At 43.4% G+C, this 24,010-nt stretch overlaps 1 protein-coding gene across 2 annotated transcripts in view; it reads left to right on the forward strand.

The window, feature by feature from the left end:
• The first annotated feature begins 2,872 nt into the window (after window positions 1–2,872).
• The window catches only part of GASK1B (golgi associated kinase 1B), a 46,237-nt gene continuing 25,099 nt past the window's right edge, over window positions 2,873–24,010 (forward strand). Inside the window, exons 1-3 of one of the 2 annotated variants that reach the window (XM_055336662.1) lie at window positions 2,873–3,037; window positions 4,308–5,319; window positions 20,587–20,801. In XM_055336662.1, the coding sequence (XP_055192637.1) occupies window positions 4,500–5,319; window positions 20,587–20,801 (1,035 nt within the window). In that variant the 5' untranslated portion in view covers window positions 2,873–3,037; window positions 4,308–4,499. Of the gene's footprint in view, window positions 3,038–3,417; window positions 3,586–4,307; window positions 5,320–20,586; window positions 20,802–24,010 lie in introns of those variants that run through there. The other variant, XM_055336661.1, reaches the window with a different exon arrangement.

Raw genomic sequence — 24,010 nt, forward strand, 5'->3', positions numbered from 1 at the left:
CCTTTTCTTTTTTTTTAAGATTTTATTTATTCATTCATGAGACACACACACACACACACACACACACACACACACACACAGAGGCAGAGGGAGAAGCAGGCTTCCTGGGAGGGGAGAGGTCCAATATGGGACTCGACCCCAGGACCCCAGGATCACGCCCTGAGATGAAGGCAGGCCCTCAACCACTGAGCCACCCAGGTGGTTTATTTTTCTAAAACGAAATTAAACTTCTTTCTTGAGCTCCATAGCACCAGATGGTAGAAAATACCTTTCTGTTCAGTTTCGACAGTGACCATGAGCGATAGATGGCAGCTGCTCCCCATTGCAAAATGAGGGTCCACCACGTCAAGGGAATACGTGGCCACACTGTGAAGCCTGAGCTTGCTGAGGCAAAGGACGGTGATTGTGCATATGGGACCACTTGTGGGGACATAGGCCCAAATGAGAGAGCCACCCTGTTGGCCATTTTAAATGCTGCCCAAGGAACAGCCTGAAGAGAGAAGGTGACCTCAAGAGAACAGAGGGCTGCTAGATCCCAAGGGGCCGAGGGGACATCAACAGGCAGCCAGAGAGACAACAGTGGTGATTTGAAATGACTGCAAAATGCCCACCAGATGGTTAGCTTTAATACCTGTGCTGAGCCCGGAGAGCTTATAGACCAATTCATGACGATACAGTGGAGGGGCAAGAACATTTGCGCTGCCACTACTTTTCCGTCCCCACTACCCCTCAACTCTGGAATAGCCAGAGACAGACTCAGAGTGGGGGCAGTGGGTATGCAGGTGAGAGACAGACGGTCTATTCAGGAAAACAAAACAAAACAAAAAACCAATCTGGGATGGATTTCCTCTCCTCCTTACAGTAAGCTTTGGCCATGCTTTTTGAGGGACGGCTAATTTCTGGAAAGGGAAAATACTTTAAACTTAAAAAGCATTTGAAAATTTTGACTATGTTTGGATCAAACATTTTGGTTAGTTTATGTGCAAATTATGTGTGTGTATGTGGAGACATTTAAAAAAAAATCTAAGTATGACTAGAAAAATCACGTCTCTGTGTTTATCCAAAGGAGTTGAGAAGTGCTCCTAGGCCACAAAGCAGGCTTGAATCGGCAGTGGGAGAATGATGAAAATTATTTTCTTTTCCTTTTTTTCTTTCTTTTTCTTTTATTTTTTTGTTAGAGAAGGGGAGAGAGAGAAAGTGAGTGAGTGGGGGGCAGGCATGGGGAAGGGGCAGAGGGAGAGAGCGAGAGAGAATCTCAAGCAGACTCCCCACTGAGTGTGGAGCCAGATGTGGGGCTCGATCTCATGGTCCTGAGATCATGACCTGGGCCGAAATCGAGAGGCTGACATTTAACCGACTGAACCATCTAAGGACCCCGATGAAAACTGTTTTCTGATTATATCTGATGAGCATTCTCATCTACTGTGTTGGTTTTATCAATATACTGATTGATTATCCCAATAATTCAACGCGTGTGTTCCTAATTTTACCATGACAGCCTCGCCCTGTCAAGCTGCCTGGGCTGGGAGAGGGCCTCTGAGAAGTTCAGGAAGGTGCTGGGGGAATAGAAAACATTGACTAATCTTTCGAATTGTCATTCAGGTCACCGTTATCTCATTGAGCCACCAAAAGAAACTGATGGGAGTAAATGCTAGTCTTAGGGAAACTGAGGCTAGAAAGGGAAGGCTGCTGGTCACAAGGACCACAGCTAGAATACGGGGGAGGACTGGGAGCCAGGCCTCTGCAAATAGCCCACCCTTTAGCCTCTGCCAGTCCCTCCCACGGCTGCAGGGGGGGCAATGTGCTGCTCTTCCAATAAAGAGACCTTTGTCGCAATGAGGGGCAATCAAGCAAATTTACCAACTCACTCAACTCTCATCTATCTCTGAAACATTTCTTCACTAAAAGTTGCTTTAGAGGGACTCTGGGGGGCTCAGTGGTTGAGCACCTGCCTTTGGCCCAGGGTGTGATCCTGGGGTCCAGGGATCGAGTCCCACATCGGGCTCCCTGCATGGGGCCTGCTTCTCCCTCTGCCTGTGTCTCTGCCTCTCTCTCTCTGTATCTCTCATGAATAAATAAATAAAATCTTAAAAAAAAAAAAGATTCCTTCAGAAACAGCCAGTTCTATCTGCTTGTTATAACCTGGCTTCTGCTTTTAAATTTAAGATGCACTTTTAATGTTTAGAACCAGTTCAGTTATTTTTCTGGATATGTGAAAACTATACTGTTACAATAAAACAACTCTGTCACGGTTTCCTTTCAAGAAGTTCACATTTACTACCTAGAAAATAATTCTGTGCTTATGGAAGTGAGCGTTTAGAATTTTTGGAACACAAAGAGAAATGCTTGTAGAAGAATGCTTGAAGTCTCAAGAAGTTTTAGCCGAAATCCACAGGTACTTGTGCACCATGGTCGGAATTGGAATTGTTCTTCGCCTTCTTCCATGTGGCAGGATTTTGAAAAAAGAGAGGTCTGAGTTCCAGTGCTAAAGTAACAGTTAATTTTTTTTTTTGGCATTTTACCACTTGGAAGCTTATTCTTTCCTTCTCTCTCTGTTTCAATTCCTTGATCTTTTTTTTTTTGCATTGTTAAATGTAGTATTTTAGGATTATACACCATACGCTCATCTCTTACCGCCCCCTGATAGCACAGACGTCTTTTCCAGTGGGGCAAACAATCCCTGTCACCTTGCCACCTTCTGATTCTGTTTGCCCTGGAAGCAATAAGAATGAGCTTAAATGAGATCCAGAGGTCATCAACCCTGCCTTTGTGCCAGGACATGCAAACTCCCCAAGCCAATTACTAACCTGTTTTTAAAACACCCTCCAATCAGGAAGAATCCATGACTTCTTTTTGTGAGCTGTTGCACTGTGCAAGAGCACACTGTAAACGTGCTCTTTATCTGTGTGTCCTCTTATCTCACCGTTCTATTTTTTCCTCATTTGAGTTAACCCTTTCTTACCTTTTTATGAACCTCTAGGCCTTCTCAGAAGAGGTGGGAGACAAATGTCACCCTGTACACAGGCAAGACGGTAAGGTGAGTCGTAGTCCCTGGGAACCTTGGTGCCCGAATCTCCAGCTACGCTGGATGCACAGGAAGGTTCTAGCATTCCTCATTTTATAAGGTATTTATCTGGCTGCTGCTAAGCAAACATCCTCAATCCTTTTGAACTCCCGGAGACTGCCGTTTCAGAGTCTGTTTCCAAACAGGACGCTAGAGGGCTCCCAGGGGTTAAAAATGAGTGGAAAGTGCTCAGAATGAAAACTGCTTCTGTAAGGCGTTGGCTTTTTTTTTTTTCTTCCAGAATTTAAAAATTAGAGTTTATATTGCAAACTATTAAAAAAAAAAACAAACCTGAGGCGTCTTAAAACTGGGTGACCAGCAGCCAGTTTACAAGGAACCGTTTTGCTTTGCAATCAGTAGTTTTCAAGGGAGCTTTTAAAGCTGAGCTGAAATATTTGAAATGTGGAACACTCTTGACCATGAAATATGTTCTACTTACATGCCTCAGCCTCTAAAAGTTCTTTGCATTACAGTCAGGGATTACATTCTTCCTGGAGCCAAGCGTGGGGCCAGCTGTGCAAGTAAGGTTGCTTCTGAGCTCTTCTCCTTTTTTAATAATTAAGTGAAAAAAATAGAGCTAGAGATCCCTTTATTTTCTTTCAGCTGACTTTTGTGGGAAGAGGAGGAATGAAAAGCAGTTAGATTTGTGTTTTGTGTTTATGTGTGTGTGTGTGTGTGACTGCATAAACGTAACTTCTAAGATATACGGACACTTACAGCTTTCTATTAGAATGATTCTTACTGTAGGATGATGAAATACGATGAAGGAAAAAAAAAAAAAAACAACTGTGCTATCAGATTAAGAGAATAGGTTTCTGGATTTGAATGCTAATACTTGGTGCTTCTGCCCAATGCGTAATGCAGGACTTTCACGAATACGCATGGGATGGCCACAGATTATCTTTTTTTTTTTTAAAGCATCTATTAGTTCTCTTAAATCATCCCCAAACTTCAGAAAGTTTGCCAGATTGCCAGATTTTAATTCTTTTCTCTCCGCATCAAATTCAACGAGTGGCCACAAGTCATCAAACATCCTTGGCTTTTCATGGTTCGTCCTCACTAAATCTAAACTGCAAGTGGAATCTGGACATCTGTGTCGTTTCGCTTTTTCCGAACTTCGTTCTTTTTACAACAAACCGTTTCATGATGGGGAGATCTGCGAGGAAAGGGTTACTTTTTCCTCTAGAAGAGGAACCGAACCAGTTTGAGACCGTGACTCAGGTCTGTTCCCATTCATTTGCAGAAGCCGGCGTCGCGTGCGCCCGGGGAGGCGGCCGGAGCGGACGAGGCTGCGCCCTGCGCCCTGCGCGCTGCACCCTGCGCCCTGCGCGCTGCACGCGCTGCACCCCGCGCCCTGCACCCCGCGCCCTGCACCCGGCGGCGGGGCCCCGGGGCGCAGGCCACGCTCCGCGCAGCATGCGGGCGCCGCGCAGCGATGACCGGCCCGCGCTCGCCGGGGCGGCTCCTGACCCGGCTGCTGGGCGCGCGCTGCGGCCCGCGGCTCCCTAAGCTGTGCGGCGGCCGGCGGCCCGGGGCGCGCAGGACCCTGCTGCTGGGCACGGCCTGCGCCCTCTACCTGGGCTTCCTGGTGAGCCAGGTGGGGCGCGCGGCCCCGCGGCCCCGGGACGCGGCGGGGAGGGCGCAGCCCCGGGGCGGCCGCGCGGCCGGAGCGCCCTTGGCCGAGGGCCCCTGGGCCGGCCCCGTCGGCGCCCCCGAGCCCCGGGGCGCGGGCTCCGCGCTGCCGCTCAACGTGGTGTACATCACCCTGCGCTCCCGGCGCAGCAAGCCCGCGCACATCCGCGGCACCGTGAGGCCCAAGCGCAGGAAGAAGCCCGCGCTGGCGTCGCCGGGCCCGGGCCGCGACGTCTCGGCCGCCCCGTCCCCCGGGCCGCGGCGCGCGGCCGCCCACGCGCCCCCCGGGGGTCGGACGCGGGGCTCGGGGGCGCCGGCCGGGGGCCGGGAGAGCGGCATCCGGATCTACAGCGAGAGCGCCCCCTCGTGGCTGAGCAGAGACGACATCCTGAGGATGCGCGCGCTGGCGGACGGCGCGCTGGCCCGGGCCCCGGGGGGCCGCGCGCACCTGCTGCTGCTGGGAGCCGGCGCCCCGGGCTCCGCGCGCCGCTGCGGCCCCCGCGCCTGCGGGCTGCTCCGGCGGCCCCTGGACCTCAGCGAGGTCTTCGCCTTCCACCTGGACAGGATCCTGGGCCTCAACAGGACCCTGCCGGCCGTGGGCAGGAAATCCGAGCTCATCCAAGGTACCAGCCTCCCGGGGCCCGGGGCGGGCGGGCCCGACGTGCAGCGGTTGGGGATTCGGGTGGCCCTCGCTCCCTCTCCGGAGCTGCTTCCTCCAACTCCCCCCCCCAACCCCCACGCCTCGCACCCGCACGGCAGCCCGTCCCTCCCGACGCGGGGCGCCCCGCATCTTCCCGGCTCGGGGCGGGGGGGGGGTTGCTCCCGGGAGGGGCTGTCCTGGGGTGCAAGGGGGGCCCCCCGCCGCGCGGCCCAGGGGCTTGTCACATCTAATTGAAGCCAGTGGCAATTAGCATGATGAGAGGAAGCGGGGTGGAGGCCAAGGGCTTGCTGACAGGTGTGTTATTAGGTCACTATGCGAGAACGTAGGACTCCATTCCTTAGGAGTTTTTTAAAAGTAAAGGGGAAAGCGGTTATCCTTCTGCAGCAGATGCAATCTTTATTTACCTATCTATCTATCATCTATCAATCAATCAATCAATTTATCTATCATCTATCTATCGACAGAGAGACGCAGGCAGAAGGAGAAGCAGGCTCCATGCAGGGAGCCCCACGCGGGACTCGATCCCGGGCCTACAGGATCAGGCCCTGGGCTGAAGGCGGCGCTGAACCGCTGGGCCACCCGGGCTGCCCCAAGATGGAATCTTTAAAAGGCCCAGAGCCTGGGCACCTGGGCGGCTCAGCGGTTAAGCATCTGCCTTTGGCTCAGGTCATGACCCCGGGGTTCTGGGATGGAGGCCCACGTCGAGCTCCCTGCATGGAGCCTGCTTCTTCCTCTGCCTGTGTCTCTGCCCACCCCCCTCTCTCATGAATAAACGAGTAAATCTTAAAAAAAAAAAAAAAGGCCCAGAGCCAGACCACGTTAGAGTTGGCCCTTTGATTCTCTTAACTTGGATTTAACCCTCTTACTTTACAAAGAAAATGAAGCAAAGATAGGCAATTTGTTCAGTGCGTATAGTAACCAGCTATACGGTCTCCTTGAGCCTGTGAGTCTTATTTATTGAGCCTGATTTCTAAGACACTGTCACGTGACAAACATTTTGGCGGGTTCTGGGCTGTGTGGCCAGTCACTTTAGTTGCAGGCAAGGGGCCTGGTCTATGGCCATGCTCGTGCCACAAAAAGGATGTTTTCTGAACCTTAAGGCTGTTGCAGGCTTTGCAGACAAGTAGGGTGGGCCAGCGACTTGTGTTTGGAAGCACAATAATCCCAGAAGTTGCCAGTGTGTGAATCTGGGCTGGCCCAACAGGCTAAAAAGGACCACGAGGGGATTAAAAGCTCAAAGAGGTTTTGGTTTTTTTTGTTTTTTTTTTTTTTAACTTTTAGTCATCATAAAATTTAGCATTGTACGGAGTCTGGAATGGAATGAATTAAAATTATTGGGCGTGGCCAAGATCTAAACTGCATTTCCAATTGCTTTAGGATTATAATTTAGTCTTAAAATGGATACTTCTTGAAGTACCTGCGATTTACTTAGAAAGGCTTGGCATTCCTTACTCATCCTGGCTCGTGTCTAAGAGCTTCAGATTCACAGGTATGTTCTGATGTCTCAGGTTCATAAAACAGCCCGCTATGATTAGGGAGATGTGCGATAACCTCTCAAATATTTAAAAAAAAGGTTGGTAAAAGCTCATTTTTCTTGGATGCTTAGTATTTGCTAGGCACTATAGTAATCGATTCATATAGTTGATACATGTCCTGACCCTCTGCTTCTCACAATGGTGCCATCAGGTAGGTACCGTTATTATTTCCTTTTGGTACGTGTGAAAACTGAGTCTTATTTAGCTAAACTAATTGACCTCAGTTTCCACAGCTAGTAAATGGCTAAGTTGGGTTCCAAACGTAGACTCAGAAAACTGCAGAACTTGAGGTCTTAATCCCTGGCCTTGGGTGGCCCTATAAGTCCTCATCCAAAGTAGACCACCATGGAGTAAAAGAAGGTATTGGTGAGCATTCAGAGAACAGGCAAAGCAGAGCACAGCATGGGGTCACTCTTGTTGTCCTGTACTGCCATTCACTGTCATGTCAGAAAGGCCCCTCTCATAGTATCTCTGAATGCCTCAGTTTCCCCAGCTGTAAAAGGACAATAATACCTACCTCATGAAGTTGTCGTTAGTTAATATGTGAAAAACGCATGGAGTGAGGGTTTGTCAGATGGTAGGTCTTCAATAAATATTGACTACTCTTGTTACCACATAATGCACAGGAGGGACCAAGTTTATGGAATTACCTATGTGGCCTCTAAGCCTCACGTATCATTTCTTTACGTGACACAACCAGGTCTAAAACCCTGATCTCTTGATTGCTCAGTTAAAGTTTTTAGTATCAGGATTCCGTGTATATATTTAGTCCTGTGCTCTGAATATCCAGAATCTTTGTAAAAATATTTTTGTTTGGTTATTTTAGAGACAATGAGAGAGAGAGAGAGAGAGAGAGAGAGAGAGAAAGGTGGGGTGAGGGGCAGAGGGAGAGAGGGAATCTCAGGCAGAGTCCCTGCTGAGTGTGATGATCCCACAACCCTGAGGTCTTGACCTGAGCTGAAATCAAGAGGCGATGTGGACGCTTATCTGACTGAGCCACCCAGGTGCCCCCAGGATATCCGGCACTTATGGGGATGGAGAGGGCAGTTGCATTCGATATGATGGAGGGGTTGGTTTACAATCCCAGTACATCCTGGTGTTCTCTCATTTCAGATGTAAGTGGTGATGGAAAGAACCCAACAAGGTGCTATCAACATGACTCTCAGTGTGATGACTTAAATGCCCAAGATTACATCTCAAACAATACTAGATCTTTCCTTGTTTTTTCCTTTAACACCTTCTCCTGTGTGCTTATTTAGAGACGTAAAATCAAGCCAATTTCCTTGGAGGTCTATGACCTGATTTGAATGTAGGTATGAGTCCTCTACACAATATAATTCTACTCACGTAGGCTATTACGTGGAAATAAAGTACATAAATAGATCAGTTCTGGTCTTGGTAGGAGATATATAGACAGCCTTAGGTTCTCAGTGTCTATCTCCATCCACCTATTTCTAGGCTTTTCCTGACACGTCTTTCCTCTTTTGATTTCCACAGAAGAGCGTATTTTCCTCTAGGGTCCTCTTCTCTTGGTCTAAGCTTAGATTTATTTCAGGTTCCCTGCTTACCTAAGGAAGTGATAGATCTCATCTAGTTGCCCAGGACCTATTTCTGGTTCGTTTGATGTCATCTCTTTGAATTACAGTGGCTCATTTAATCATCTTTTCATTTCCTCCAGTCTCTAGGTTTGTGAAGGCAGAGGTAGCTCCTGTCTTGTTTATCATTTCTAGATCTGAGTGGTGAGTCTCGGACATAGTAGGTGTTCAAGAAATATTTTTGAATGAATGCAGGAATACATTCGTGGCCCATTCCGCTGACTCTTCACGGTACATCTGTATTTGCTTCCACTTCCAATAGTACTTGTCAGGAGACAAGTGCTACCATCTTTAGTCCTAAAGTTCAGGCTGAGATTTCTCCTGGACGATCTTATAAAGAGCTCACTGTAGAGGTAATGAAAAGTTTTTGGCAGCCCCTGTGTTATGCAAATAACGAGGTTTATAGAACTTATTCTTGTGAGGACCATCAGTATGGTCTGCTGGCCTCACACTGCAATGTAATTTGATAATGAGTTTTCTGTAGGAGGAACTGTTGGATTATTTTAGGTATATATTTCTCTGGCGATTTGGCTTGGTCTAAGGATAGATTTTTTTTTTTTAATATCTGGGAGAGTGCGTAGCCAGAAAATCCTGTAAGTAATCCTGCTGTGTTTCTGTTCTCTGACTTTTGATTAATGTTTGTGAAAATAAATTCATGCCCAGCACCAAGAACACAGCGAGTCTGTATTATGAATCAAATACAGATATTACGCTTATCTCAGTAAATCTTTCCAAAACACCTGTGCAGCAGAAACTTTTTTTTTTTAACCTTAATTTGAAGATGGGAAAAAAGGAATGAGAAAATTGTGCTAGGTCATACAATGAGTTAGTAGTCATCGAGAAAGAGCTTCCTTGTCTTCTGACTTCCTTGGCTTTCCTGTTTCCGTCAACCTACTTCCTTCAACAAATCCTTGAAGGGGCCTTACGGTAGGACTTTTTCCCCCCTTACCACAGTGTATTGGCATATCTGGTTATTTAATGCAGTGGAATAGATGGCTTGTGCAGTGATGCACAAGGACGAGAGCCTCTTTATTGTCAAGGAGGCAGCAACCTTAACCATGGCAAAAGTCATGTTGAGGTTATGATATACTAGGCACCGTTTTAAGTACCGCGCATGAATTATCTCATTAACTCCTCATAAAAATTTTACAAGATGGGTCCTCTGTGAGAGACGGTCTGTAGATGTGGAAGTGGAGGCCCAGAGTAATTACCTACTTAGCTCAAAGTCACGTACATTGCCTGTATGTAAAAAGGGTATGTGAGATGGGGGGGGGAGATGTGAGAGTATTAAGTGCTATCACTAGCTGATCCCCCTGCCTGCCCCCGCCTCTCAGATGGATCTCTCTGTTGATTCAGCCCAAAGACAAAAGGTCTCCGTTACAAAGCTCGTCTTCAGGTTTTGTTTGTTTTTTAATTAGTAAAACTGTTGTGGATGCTCCTATCAGCACGGAGCCGCTAGCTCAGCTTAGCTTGGGACAGGTTCTTGGTTGTGTAACTTGATGAATTCGCTGCGATTCTCTTTGAGTGCAAAAAGTGTGTATGTGAAATCAGTGGACTCACTGACCTGGAGCTGTATACTAGACCTTTCTCCGACAGGTGCTTTTCCAAAGAGAATGGAGAAAATGAGAAGGGCGTCCTTGGGGAAAGGCAAGGGTGTAATTAGGTAGGGAGCGCCAGTGGTATACCATACTACAAAATCTAGCAATTATCACTGGAACACAGCCTCATCCTGTGCATATCCATGTGGGAAATGCAAAAGTGAATGGAAATATAGCATCAAAGGGCTTTTTAGAAAAAAAAATCAGGTTTTGCAACAATGGCATCTTCTTCAGCTGCGACTTTATAGTGGATCTAGTGTTAGACATCACCCAGTTGCGGCACTGCATTTGGTATTATGTGTCTATGCATCACTTCCTCATTCTATAAGGAAGATATTATCTCTACTTCAAATATGAGAGTCAGCAAGATTATGAAATTTGCCCAGGGCCACAGAGCTAGTGAGCAGTGGAGCTCGAGTTTGTAACCATCCTGTCGGATACTAAAGCTTCCTCAAGTTGATTCTCTTAACCTACATCAGCTCTCAGATATAACTTGGTATAAGTATGGGATAGTGGCAAAAATGGCAAAAATGGGCAAATTTTAGCATAGTGATTTCTGATTTGCCACTACTGTTTCTACCTAATTCCTTTTTCAATTCCACAATTTAACATTGATAATGTTTTTATACAAAGGAAGTGTGACATATCATCCTAAACACTGCTGCAAGGTTTCCATTGTCTTTTTTTTTTTTTAATGCAAGCCAGTGCTTACCAGATTTTCTTGTTTTGCTGTAAATGTTCATATATATGCAGACACGACTGAACATATTGGTGTGTTTTCTGCCAAACGATCCTTGCAAAAGTCGTAAGTCATTTCAGAGATCACCAGCTACTACATGGCGCCGATACGTTTGATTTTTTTTTAACAAAATATTTTTAAATGTTTATCTAAGATTGGAAAAGCAGGCTACATTCATGTAAAAGTCAAGAGCATAAGAAAGCTCAGCACCCCTCTGTGATCTTCAATTTAGCAGCTTTGCCAAAGCTTCCCTAGCAGTCTGCACAGTAATGTGAATGAATCCCAAGGGACACCATTTTGGTAGCATTTAAGCATTGTACTATTTTTCATGCCCAGCATGGAAGATGCATTATGTATGCTTTATTTTTAGGATGCTGCTTTATTGCCACAGAGCTGTCATACCGAATTAAGGTAGCCTAGTTCCAGGAATTCTGTATGTCAAGACTACTTAGATGACAAACTGCAGGCACCCCACCAGCTTCCATTTAAATTCATTGTGGATCCCAAGTCGCTCACTGTTTTCCAACTTGCATTGCCTCATCTTATTATAAAGTAGGAGAAATACAGTGTGTATTTTCCACTCTCTTTTTGAGTCCTCGTGGGTAGCACTCTTATTTGTTGGGTGATGAGGCAGCTGCCAGGGCAGGCATTTCAAGTGATTTTAGGCTCTCAGTTCAGGACAGAGCATTTTGTAGAGAGCAATGAGGAGAATGTAGATACCCCCACAGTGTGGAAACACATTGACTCAAAATCCTAAAAGTCTTGGACATACCTGCAAACTTTCTTAAAAGATTTCTTTGGGAGTCTAGGAATCACATTTTGTTGTGAAAAATCAGGATTGAAAGCACATTGTGTTATCAGAAAAGCCCTGAGGATGTTACTTTAGCAATCAGATGGAGCTGGTCTGCTCAATACTTTCTTTCATTGGTGAACAAAAGTTTGCTGAACATCTGCCCCAAGCAGCACTCTGCTTGAGTATCCTCTTGTTTGCTCACTACATACCTTCGTAGACAGGTAGGGGTACCCGGTAACCTTCTCTGCCTTGCCTCTGCAACTTGTCCCTTGACCCCCCATGTGGGGAGGGTAGAAAGCACAATCAGTGTTATCACAGCGTGAAGATGTACGTGCCTCGGTTCCATGCAATCTGCTTCCTTCTCCAGTATCACATTCATCTTTTCTCCTTCTAAGAAATATGTTATTGAGCTTTGCTCTGTGCCAGCTGCTCTTTTAGTCATTGGGGGCCACGTCAGTGAACTAAAAAGTCGAGAATCCCTGCCTCTGTCCAGCTGGCACCAGTGGGCCATGTGAGAGTTTGGTGGCCCAAAGGGAGTCTTCTTCCGCCACTGATTTCAGGATCTGCTCAGAACCTTCTTGGGCTCAAGGTTATGATCTTTCCATTAGGACTGAATATGTTATTGTCTTTGGACTGGCCTAAGGAGCATGCAGGTGCAGAAGGACTGGCTTGGATTTTGGATTTTGGTTAATGGGCAAGTATTGCAGTCCTATTAGGTTGTAATTAACGTTTGCTTTCTAGGCCCTGTTTTAAACATGTGGAAGACGCTGTATACTCTCTAATCCAAACAGCCTTGTAGTTAAGGGCGTGGGTTGCCACATTAGTTTTCTAGGGCTGCCATCACAAAATACCATAGGCCTAAACAGCATGTGTTTATCTTCTCACAGTTCCGGAGGCTGGAAATCTAGGTGTCCACAGGTTTGCTTTCTGCTGAGACCTCTCTCCTTGGCTTGCAAATGGCCACCTTCTCCCTTTGTCCTCACAAGGCCTTTCTTCTGTGCCTGCCTGTTCCTTATGTCCCTCTGTATTCAAATCCCTTCTTAGAACAGCACCAGTCATTTGGGATTAGGGCCCACCATAAGGGCCTCATTTTAACCTAACTACCTCTTTAAAGGCCCTGTCTCCAAATACAATCCCATTCTGAGGTACTGAGGGCTTCAACGCATACATTTGGGAGGAACATTATTCAGTTCACTGCAACTGACGATCTGGACTTCCCGAGTTTGAATCCTGATTCTACCACTTGTGAATCGAGTGGGTTTGTGAGCTCAGAAAAATAAACTTGATAGTCACTGGGCACCTTATTTCTTAATGAGTTTCCTAGCGATGACAACAATAAAAATGATGATGTTAACAGTATTTGCCCCATGAAGTTGTGAAAACTAAGTGAGTGATGTGAAAAAATATTTATAAAAGAGCCTAACACAATGTAACACTCAGTAAATGTTGCCTCTTTTTATCCAATTTTCAAGCTGATTCAGCTCTTTGTGATGTGTTTGCCTCCTTTTTCTGAACGTGTTTATCTAGATTAACATTTACTTGAAGTAAACAGGCACCTAGAGTGGTCACTGGAAGAAAGTCCTTGGAGTTGATAGTGGCTTATGCCATTATCTCTCATCTGTGGAACACTACGCACTCTACATCTATTATCTCACAAAATTTCACAATGGCCCCATACATGAGGTATTGTTAGACAGACTTTCTGTGGAAGCAATGAAGCTCAGAAGATTATACGTGTCCTCCAAAGGGCCACAGGTCTTGTGTAGCGGGGTTGGAAGAAGCCCAGCGCCTTGTTCTTCATCACTGTGCTATCCTGTCCCCCATGAGCTGTTCACCTCATGTGTTAGCCTCCAGGGGTTGTGGCCTGGGGCTTTCCCAGTTAATCATACATCCGGATTGTAACCTGCTTTCTCCACTGCCTTGCAGTCTGATTCCTGACGTTAGCCATGACACCTCCACTATTCTGCTTCTCATGACAGTGATCTGGGGTCAGGAGGAGAGAGGCAGGTGGGTGTTTCCAGCACCCTCATTTTCATTATTATTCCAGTGACTCACAGGATTAGGGAGACCTGGGAATGGACTGTTGTTGAGCGCAAGCTGACTGGAACCAGGTCGTGGAAACCTCTGCATATCCTCACCTTTGTTTCTCAACTTTCTCTCTGATCTTTCTTAGCTCAGTTGAGAGTGAGGACAGTCCAATCACAGCTTACTGTAAGGATGTCCCACTAATCAAACTTTGATTCAGAGCCCATTGACTGACAGTTCTTTGGAACTTCAGGGCTCTAGATGAAAATTGAGGCATTCTGAAAAATTCATTTATTCTCCAACATTTTTTTTTAGATTTGTTTGTTTATTTATTTGACAGAGAGAGAGAGCACAAGCAGAGGGAGCAGCAGAGGGAGAGGGAAAATCTCTGCTGAGCAGGGAGCCTGAAGTGGGGCTTGATCCCAGGACCCCAAGATCATGACCTGAGCTGAAGGCAGATGCTTAGCCGACTGAGCCACCATGGTGCCCCCATTCTCCAACATTTTTGAGTGCTTGCTTTGGTGCAGACATCATGTCAGGACTTAGAGGTCCAAAGATGATTAAGAAATAGTCTCTGTTCTCACAGAACTCTCAGCTTGAAGGGTAGGAGACAGCTAAGCAACTGCACCATATAAAAAAGGTATGAGGAAGACCTCAATGGAGATATTTTGAGGAGGCCTTGCAGGCATAGAGAGGGAAAATTTAGCCCAAAATGGGTGCGTGGTGGGGGGGGGTGTGGGGAGACATTGTAAAAACTTCTCGAAGAGCTAATGTCAGAACTGGATCTGAAGTCACTGTGGGTGGAGTGAGAGATGGAGTGGGTGTCGGAAGGGGAGAGAGAATAGATGTGTGAAAAACTTGTGAAGGCAGAGGTACTTAGGAAATCTCAGAGCTCTGAAGGACATGAGGATTTGGGAGGGTTGTGAGCGAGGATGAAGTGAGATAAAGCTCTGGTGCTCAAGAGTGCCTGGGTTTGATGTCATGTAAGGACATGGATTTTATCTTGCAGATAATGGGGAGTCATTGAAGGGTTTGAAGAAGAGAAACGATAAAATGAGTTTTGCATTGTAGGAGGGTCACCCTGGGCAGGAATTCATGGCTCCTTTATCTACATTAATGAATACTAAATTGCCCAGGACTGTGGTCATCCTGATGTGACCAGGACCTTGTTCACAAAATACGATTGTTCGTGGAGCCTGGCACAGTGACCATATCATCAGCACCCTAGGAAGTCACATTTGATTTCTGTTTTTTTTTTTAATGGAATATCAAGACAGGAATTTTCTGGGAGTTTTCATTTCTAGAGAGGAAGTCCAGGGCAGAGCTAGAAAGCAGAAGTTCCTGTCCATTAGTCAAAGGTTCAGAAAAGAGAAGGACACTTTGTTTTTAAAGTAGAATTGGTGATTTAGATTGTTTAAATAGCTTGTGACGGAGGAAGTCACAAGATACTCTCCTTTCCTGCTTCACACTTAGCTAACTCTTGAGGAAATATGGAGATTATTGTAACCCAGTCCAACCTAGAGAAAACAAGTGAAAAACAATTAAGGAGGTAAAGAAATACTTTCTTTGTGGTTTGAAGAAATGTATAAATCACCCAGCAATCTATTTCTGAGACAGGACTCGATTGGCTGTAGAGAATCTCGACCTATGAAATCTGTAGAATTCTATCTCTCTTTTGCCTCTCCTTTTTTAAATCATAAAGACCTCACATAGGTGTGTGTTTTTTTTTTTCCAGTATTTGACAAGTGCCACATTTTCAGTATTTCACTGCTTTCTGACTCAACCCTGAGATGATTTGGAAGGTACTTTTCTCATACCTCGGGGAACTCAGTGCCTTAGTCAAGGTGCCTGAGGGATTGGCCCATGTTCCTTGGGGACTAGTGATAAGTCAGGGGTAGAGTCAAAACATTTGTGATTTCTTTTTCTACCTCCCGCCCCCAATATTCTTCGCTCCTTTTCAGTGAAGTTTCTTCCCCTTATTGACTGCGACATTTCAGCATATAGCTATTCTAGGGCACGGTATTTCTTCATTTCTTAACTTTGCAGTGAAAGCTCAATCTTTGTGTCAGCCCTTCACTTGTTCCCTTCAAACACTTGTTCAACTGGAAGATATTTTTGTCTGATCATCATTAGGTGGGCAGATTTTTCTATTCCTACTAAGCCTCCAACTCTCTGAGGCTGGGGCCTTGCCTGGGAGGGGGGTCTTGTAAAGCTTCCATCTTTGCTGTGCCTCACTGAGCTCTTTCTGTCCGAAACCCGGGAACTAAGAGGTCCACTGGAAGACAGTTGTAAAAACTTGCATTCTGAATAAGTGAATCAACAGTATTTAGAATCCTCAGCACAAGGTAAATCTCATCACATCCTTCAAATTTTCTCCTCCCTTGAGGCTGTCCTGGAATCTTGCATCCATTCTTGTTTTCCCTTCACCCACCTCCACTGGCTTGTTCATATTTACCAACTCCAAGCCAAGAGATGGTGCTTGCTTTTTCACCTCAATCTAATACTTTTAATGGCCCAAACCCTACTGGGAGAGGCACTTGAGAAAAATAGAGCAGGCAATACTTAAGGGATCATTGGCAACGAGACACCTGCTACACTCTCATTGGAGTCACATCAACACCGACAATTGCCTTTAGCAATTAGAGATCCAAGACACTAAGGTTTTCCTACAACGCGCTGCTGATAGTTGTGGAACCCAACAGAATCCATTTCTTATAACGAAGACGAGTTTCAAGGTTTGATTGGCCTTTTTTTAAAGAGATTTTGTAGAATTGTTTTTAATGAAGGGCTCTGAATGGACACCCCCACCCCCACCCCCCAATCCTTTCCTGTCTGGTTCACAAGGAGTCTCAGAATAGTCCTGGAAGGTGGCCCGTATGATAGAAAGGACTTCGGATTTCAGAACTCAGAACGTTTTTAACTTATTTTTGTTCAGTGACAAACGCAGACAGATGCTCATGGCTCCATCCAGCATTCTTAGCATTCACCTGTAGTTGAACAACACTGGGTAGCCGGTGTTCAAAGTGAAGGACATTTAATAAATCCAGGCAAAGGAGATTGTGTATAGGACTCGTTCTTAGTGAATTTTCATGTTCATCTTCTCAAAAGATGTCTTCTTTGTGCTTTCAAATAAAGAATGGGCTTGGGAGAACATAAAAAATCAGAGGAAATATTCAGATTTTGGGAAAAACAGTTTTACTGGCGACTCTCATTTTTTAAGGCAGCTGTATAACCTTTAATTCACACAAACACCCACATATCTTTTAAAACCTGCTTTCTCACCACTCTGACAGTTAGAATTTTATCTCTTCACTGTTAAGATTTCTCTAGAGAGTACAATACTGCATCATTTTGACAAACTTGAATGCAAAGAGATGAATGCTCCTCATCTCTGAAACACTTCAGGGTAAGTTGCTTTAACCAGTTTCCTGTTTTCAGAGGCTATTTTTCTGTCATCCCTTCAGATCTATCAAAGTTCACTTAATTCTTTTAACAGCCATATTTTATAAAAAGTGGAATTCTCTTCTCACTAGTACTTGTAGCTCTGAGGTCTGGAGCCGTACTGACTACTGCTATTATCTCAAGGGCCAGATGCACTGAGATGAAAGAAGAAGACCAGTGTGTACAAAGGACCCGTCCCAGCCACACTCTACCTGAGAACTTCTACTCACCCCACTTTCTTCTTGCTTTCTGGAAATCCCCCTTGCCTGAGGTGCACAGATTGCCAGCAGGGCGGGATGGAACATCTTTATGTTATAGTCAGCATTGAAGCTATTTTGCTGAGGGGACATGGATAGATGTGGAGAAAAACCCAGAATATTAATTGAAAACCAATTATTCCTAGCAGCTGAAAGCTCCCTTCTTTGGCAGTTTGAGAACAGCTTTTTAAATAATAGTGTAGAAAATGTATCATTCAGAAAATTCAATTCACTAAAGTAGAGAAATGGTAAATGAAATACAGTACCCTCTTAGACTAGATCAGGGGTTGATACACTACAGTCTGCAGGCCAGAGATGGCCCCTTGCCTGTTTTTGAATGGCTTATGAGTTACAAATGCTTTCCCCAATTTTTTAAAAGGTTAAAAAACCTCAGAATAATAACATTTCTATGGCTTGAAAATGAAATAAAATGCAAATTTCAGTGCCTATAATAAAGTTTTATTGGAACACAGTCACATCTACCTGTTGTTTTTGAGTGCTTTTGTGCTATAGCAGAGCTAAATACTTGCTGGGTCAATAGTTGTGATAGACCAGACGGCTCTCAAAGCCTAAAATATTTACTACCCACCTTTGACAAAATGTGCTGACGAGTAGGCTAGATTACTGTATGACAGTTAAACTGATGCCACTTAAATATAAATATTTAATTATAAGAGAAATGTTTGTGGTAAAATATTTAGTAAAACAATCATGACAAATTGTATATATGAGATAGTCTCAAATAGTTTATTTTCCTTTACGCTGGTGGAAATGTAAATGCCAAGAAAATAAATATAAATTGACATTCATTTATTAATTTAGTCAGGTTCAGTTTCTAGAACAATGCTTGGCACATAGTAGATGCTCGATAAACAAATGAAGGCAGTCAAAAACTGATAAATTGTGTGATTGAATAATAATATATAATAATAGTTATAGCAAACGCTTTCTGGAATATGCATACATGTTAGGACTTCAAATGCATGAGCCCATTTAATCCTAAAAGCCAGTTAGGGAAGGTACCTTCTCGCCCCCATTTTACAGAAGCTGAAAGCAAGGCTTAGAGAGGGTGTTTAACTTGTCTAATGTTACAAAGCTACGAAGTAACGTGACCAGAGTTCAAAAGAGCCTAAGCTCTCACCATAAGCTCTACTTCTTAAATTTCTAAAAACAATGGACATTTTTAGGTGAGAAAGAAAGGGATGGGAAATTCCAGAAGTCAGTATATAAGTCACAGAACCAATTACTAGAATAGGAGCTTATAGATGATTTTTGTTTTCTTAGCTTTACACGCTAATGTTTTTCCACATTTCCTAAAATGAGTAGATTTGGTTTTAATTGCCTTAAAAATAAGAAAAGAATGTTTCTAAAGGAGAGGAAAAACAGCCCAAAAGGTTAACTGTTTCAGTTGTTTCTGTAGATCATTTCCCTGCTTCTCTGCAGACCTCATGTCGGTCTGTCTCCTGTACTGATTTGTGTTGTTGAGTTTCAGGATTAGGTTTCAACTCCCTCTGAATTTTCCTACCTATGAGGATCTCAAGTGCTGTCTGCATATAACTTTAGTCCAGAGACACCAATGGGTAGAACTCCTCAGTGTTTGTCTTTACAAGTCTGAAGTACCATGTCTTTGCAAGTTATGTTGGGTCTTCTACCCACTGTATTACATTGGTCTCTACATGTAGTCTCCCACTCAAGATGGACTGCTTTTACCTGGACTTTACTATCATTATTTGTTACACTGGCATTGTATTTGGAGTCCACTCATTAAAAATTATATTTATCTTATTCTAAGAAGACAATTAGATTTCAGCAGCCCCAAAACCGTTTAGAAAAGTCAAAGGAAATTAAAAAGGGAGATAGTGTTAAAAACGAAGTTCTTTAGTTTAGATCTGTGGTCTCTCTCTCTCTCTCTCTCTCTCTCTCTCTCTCTCCCTCTCTCTCTCTCTCTCTTTGCTTAATTGTGTGTTGGTGACTGTGGCATACTTTTCAGAATCTAAAGGACTTTTTACATGCCCAGGCCTAAATTACAAGGCTAAAAGGAGCTGGATTTTTCTTTTGAATAAAACTGGAAAGCAGATGATCCAAAGGATCGAGTGAATGCTACTAATATTATTGAGGTCACTGTAACAGAGAATTCAAGAAGACAACTCTTTCTCATAGTAAAGCCCAGACATAGGTAAGAGCTCTACAAAAGGCAAACCAGCAAGATGGTGAAATAAATGTCTTTGACCAAAGGAATACAGTCATAGATTGAGAACCTCTTAGGTTATTTAAAAGTGCTTTTAAAAATTCCTGTGATGTGTCTTAGACATTCCAGTCATAATTTCAGAGGCTTCTGTTGTCCAGGCCTGTTAAGAATGAGTTAAGTAGGCTTTTCCAGATCGTTGTGACTTTTTTCCCCCCACAAGCATCATTTTGATTTTTAACTTCCAAGTGAAGCCGCCTAACATCATCTCTCAGTGACTTTATTTGGCAGAAATGGGGACTGGAAAAGGATGTCACTAGTTTTAAGCTTGAAGTATCATTTAATGGAACCTTAGTGATCATTCCTGTTTGTAATGACTTCACTTGGACTCATCATTCTTTATCTAATCTAGCAGTGAAATTTCTAAACTATCAGGGGTGAGACAAAAACAATTAGAGTGACAGATTTAAAAAAAATCATCTATGTGCACGCAGTTGTAGAAATGACATTTGTTCAAATGTACTTTGTGTGTGAGATTATGTGTGAATAAATGATCCATCACTAAGAGTGCTCCTGTTTCCATCAGAGAAGAAAAAAAGTTTCCATCTTGCTTCTTTTTTCTTTCTTTGGGGATTACAGTGACTAGTGTAAGCCGTGCAATTTCACTTTTAAATTTGTGACTTCTAAAAGTTCCTTTTCTGTGGCCTCAGAAAATCAGACAGTTGTTATTACAAATAGAGAGCAGCTCCACTTAGTTATTGAATACACAATTATAAATGCCTGGACTCTTTCCCTTTTCGTGGTGGCTGCTTTTAGATGGGGAATAAAACCACATTAACCAGAGGACATTGCTATTGGTGATTAGTGGCTTATTCCTGTGCTACATCAATAAAAGGTCTTGTTTCGAAAATCTTTCACTGTCTAACAGGGACTGTGAAATATCATGTAATCAAACTCTTGCATTTGGTAGGTGACAGGGTGAAGCTGTGAGGGACTGCCTAAAGACTCACACTGACTCATGCTAAACGTGCTAACGCGTGTTTGTTTTTTGGATTCTATAGATGGCCGCCCGTGCCCTCTCATTCTCTGGGACTCATCTTTATCTCCAGCAAGTAACGAGACCCACTCTTCTGTTAAGCTCACCTGGGGAACTTACCAACAGTCGTTGAAACAGAAGTGCTGGCAAAATGGTCGAGTACCCAAACCTGAATGGGGTTGTACTGAAATACATCACCATGAGTGGTCCAAGCTGGCACTCTTCGATTTTTTGTTACAGGTAGGTTTCTGAAATCAGATAAGTGGTTCTCTAAGACTGACACTGAGTTATGTAAGTCTAACACTAAGGAATTTTCTATACTTTGAATTTTGATGAAGCCAGAGTTTAAGTTCTATAATGCTATATTTGGCAAGTATAATACTACGTTGCAAAGTTTTATATTCTTTTGGGAAATATTCAGAAACACCCCTCAGCTCTTTTGTTAGTTTCTGAAGGAGTTCTCCTTCAGTACTTCAGTCTTGCAATTGTCATACTCATTGTAGATCCAATTTATTGAGGAAGCCCATCAACAACTCAAGGTGACTGGTCTTCCCCCATTTGTGGAGTAAACTGATGTTTCCTGAGGTTAAGGACCTCATCCACATTCTGATAACCTCTAAAAGCTGGAGCTGGGGTTCCCTGGGATCTGTTGATGGTAAAAATTTGACTTCCTTTCACACTGTATTTCCATCATTCCACATTGTGTTTCGTTGGTCACTACGCTTACAGCCACCATTTCTCTTGCTTTCTTTATAGTATTTTTTTCAAATATTTCATTAAGATTGGACATTGGAGAATAATAGAATAATAAATATTGACCATCTACATAATTGACACAGAATGTTACAGATTTTTTATAACCCGCTATCTCCTCTTGGCAAGGATCTCACAACTCTCTTCATTCCTTCATTCTGATTACTGCTTTTCTCTTCCTTCATCTTAGAAAAACCAGTTGACTGCTGTTGTTGCGTTGCTAATTAGTATTTTGTGAAAATGTAAGAGTGTCTTAGGACATTTGCAAAACTTCTTTCGGTGACTTGTGTGTGTGTGTGTGTGTGTGTGTGTGTGACATTGTGGGAAGGAACTAGAGACAGGTAAAAATGTAAGAAGGAAAACAGGTTAGTACAACAGCACAGACTTTCAAGGGATTAGGAACTTTCAAGGAGAGGATGATTTATAGTGTCAGTGTTGTAAAGCTACCAGTGAGAACTGAGCTAGAGAGCAGGCCATTTGGCAAAATTGCAGTCAAGAGTCACAAAAAAACTGCGGTAGAGTCCAACTACGAGGCTCAGACTGGTCTTAAGCATTGTATATGTATTAGCTCATTATTCCTTTTATTTAATATACTAACTGTGAGATAGTCATCTTCTCCCCATTTTATAGGTAAGTAAAAGGGAAAGTGAAGCATAAAGAGGTTATTATTGAGAACTGTGGAAAGTCTGAGAGCTTACCTTTCTGTAAACTAACAACTTAACCAGCCACATGTTCATAGATGTTAGCAGAGGACAAAAGACTCCTGGGCCAGAGGCCAACAGATGACTTCAATTCTCATGGTATAGCAAGTGGCATGAGCTTCATGTCCCTTTGCCCCTCAAGTCCCATTGTGATGATACAGAATGGCCCTGGTGACTGCTACCCGTAGTGGTTTGTTTCATTACAGAAGAATTCTAAGCTTAGGAAGCTCCTAATCTTATGAGAGGTTGCTAGCAAACCTGCCCAACATTTCCCCAGAAGCAGACATTATCTTTATCATCTTGGTCAGGAGATAAATCAGATCTGCTTGCCACATCAGTTGGAAACACTCTTTGTATCTTCCAAGGCTGTTTGCTATACTAATATCCTTGGAGAGACAGTGCAGAGCAAAATCTGATGTAAGACGTGTGGAAATGCCATGGAGAATTGTTTCTTAACAGTTACCTAACTTGTTTGATATTACATAACTAGTAAGTTCCTAAACTAGTTTTCAGCAGGTTTGGCTAATACTCGATTCCATATTTTTAATCATTATTGTATGGAAACTACCAGATTATCCTTAAGTGAATGAAGGGTGTTGGTGTAATAAAATGTATTAGCAATAAAGTGAGGAATGAGTGAAGATTTCTAGGGCTAAGTAGGTGAAGGCCGTGTGTTTGGAGTCTCAACAGTATAGAAGTTGAAGTTTCTGAGGGTGATGAGTAGAGGCAGGAGGGTGAAGAGATGATCCATGAACATGGCAGTGAAGTCTCTGAAAAAAGAATGACCCTAAGGCTTATAGCTGAGGAACATAAGAGCTACCCTACACGGAATTGAGGGCAAAACCTTTTACAAGTTATCTCTGGTGACATTTATGTTAATTCTGGAAACGTCAAGTAAATTGCTACCTACCTTCTGTCTTTGTCATTCTCCTCTCTATTGAGGGAAATCACAACTATCATTTAATCAATGGTGATGTGTTTATGCAGCATCTACTGAACATTATACTGTAGAAAACTAACACAGGGGTAGCAAAGTAGTAAAGATGGTTAACCCCCTTGCCCTAACCCAAGTTTAGTTTTATAAAAAATCACTTAGGAAAGTACAGTGTATGAAACAAAGAGAGATACATGTAAGAAGGGCTGGATGAAATAATATAAAAGTTCTTACTGGTATGAGGTTAAGGAGGGGAGAATAGTTTGCCATGAAACAGTAAAGAAGGAAGAGTTTGAGTAAGATCACAGGCTGTAAATGATAAAGAGGGTGAGCACAAATGTGAGGAAGGATATGGGGTTGGCAATTTTCATATGATATTTAGGGCATCCTAAATATACCATTTGTCTGAAACAGAGTCTTTTAGGGGAATAGTGATGGCTCCTGCCTATAAGTGATATGATAGATCATGGAGGAAGAGAGCTTTTTTCACAAGAGGTGTGTTCACATTGCAACTTCTGTTCATTACCTTGGCTAAGAATGAATTCCAGCTGAACCACAGTTCCCTGAGTATATCAGCAGCTTTAATCATTGTACCCATTGTCTATGACTTTGAGGATGAATGTAGACACATCTCTATTATAAGTTTTCAATGAAGATAAATATTTTAAGTCCTTAAACTAATACTATTAATAATCTAACAATCATATAACATTTGCTGTGCGCTTGGCACTGTTCTAAGCACTCTGTACTGAGCCCTAAGATATTAACTTATTTAATCCTCATAATGGTCCTATGAAGAAGTTTTTATTATTATTCATATTTTAGGTATGAGGAAATTAAGGCAAAGAGAAATTAAATAATTTGGCTAGAGTCACAACTGGTATCCAGTAGGATCTGGAGCTCAACTGAGGAGTTCTGGTTTGAGAGACAAACTTCTAAGCAATGCTTCCTCCTAATCATTTGATAAGTAGTGGCACCATCATTTTCCAATTTCCCAAGCCAAAAATATGGGGATCATTTATATGCCCCATGGTATTTACCCTCACATCCATACAATGACC

Source organism: Nyctereutes procyonoides, unplaced genomic scaffold, assembly GCF_905146905.1.
Source record: "Nyctereutes procyonoides isolate TBG_1078 unplaced genomic scaffold, NYPRO_anot_genome, whole genome shotgun sequence".
NCBI classification, from domain to species: Eukaryota; Metazoa; Chordata; class Mammalia; order Carnivora; family Canidae; genus Nyctereutes; species Nyctereutes procyonoides.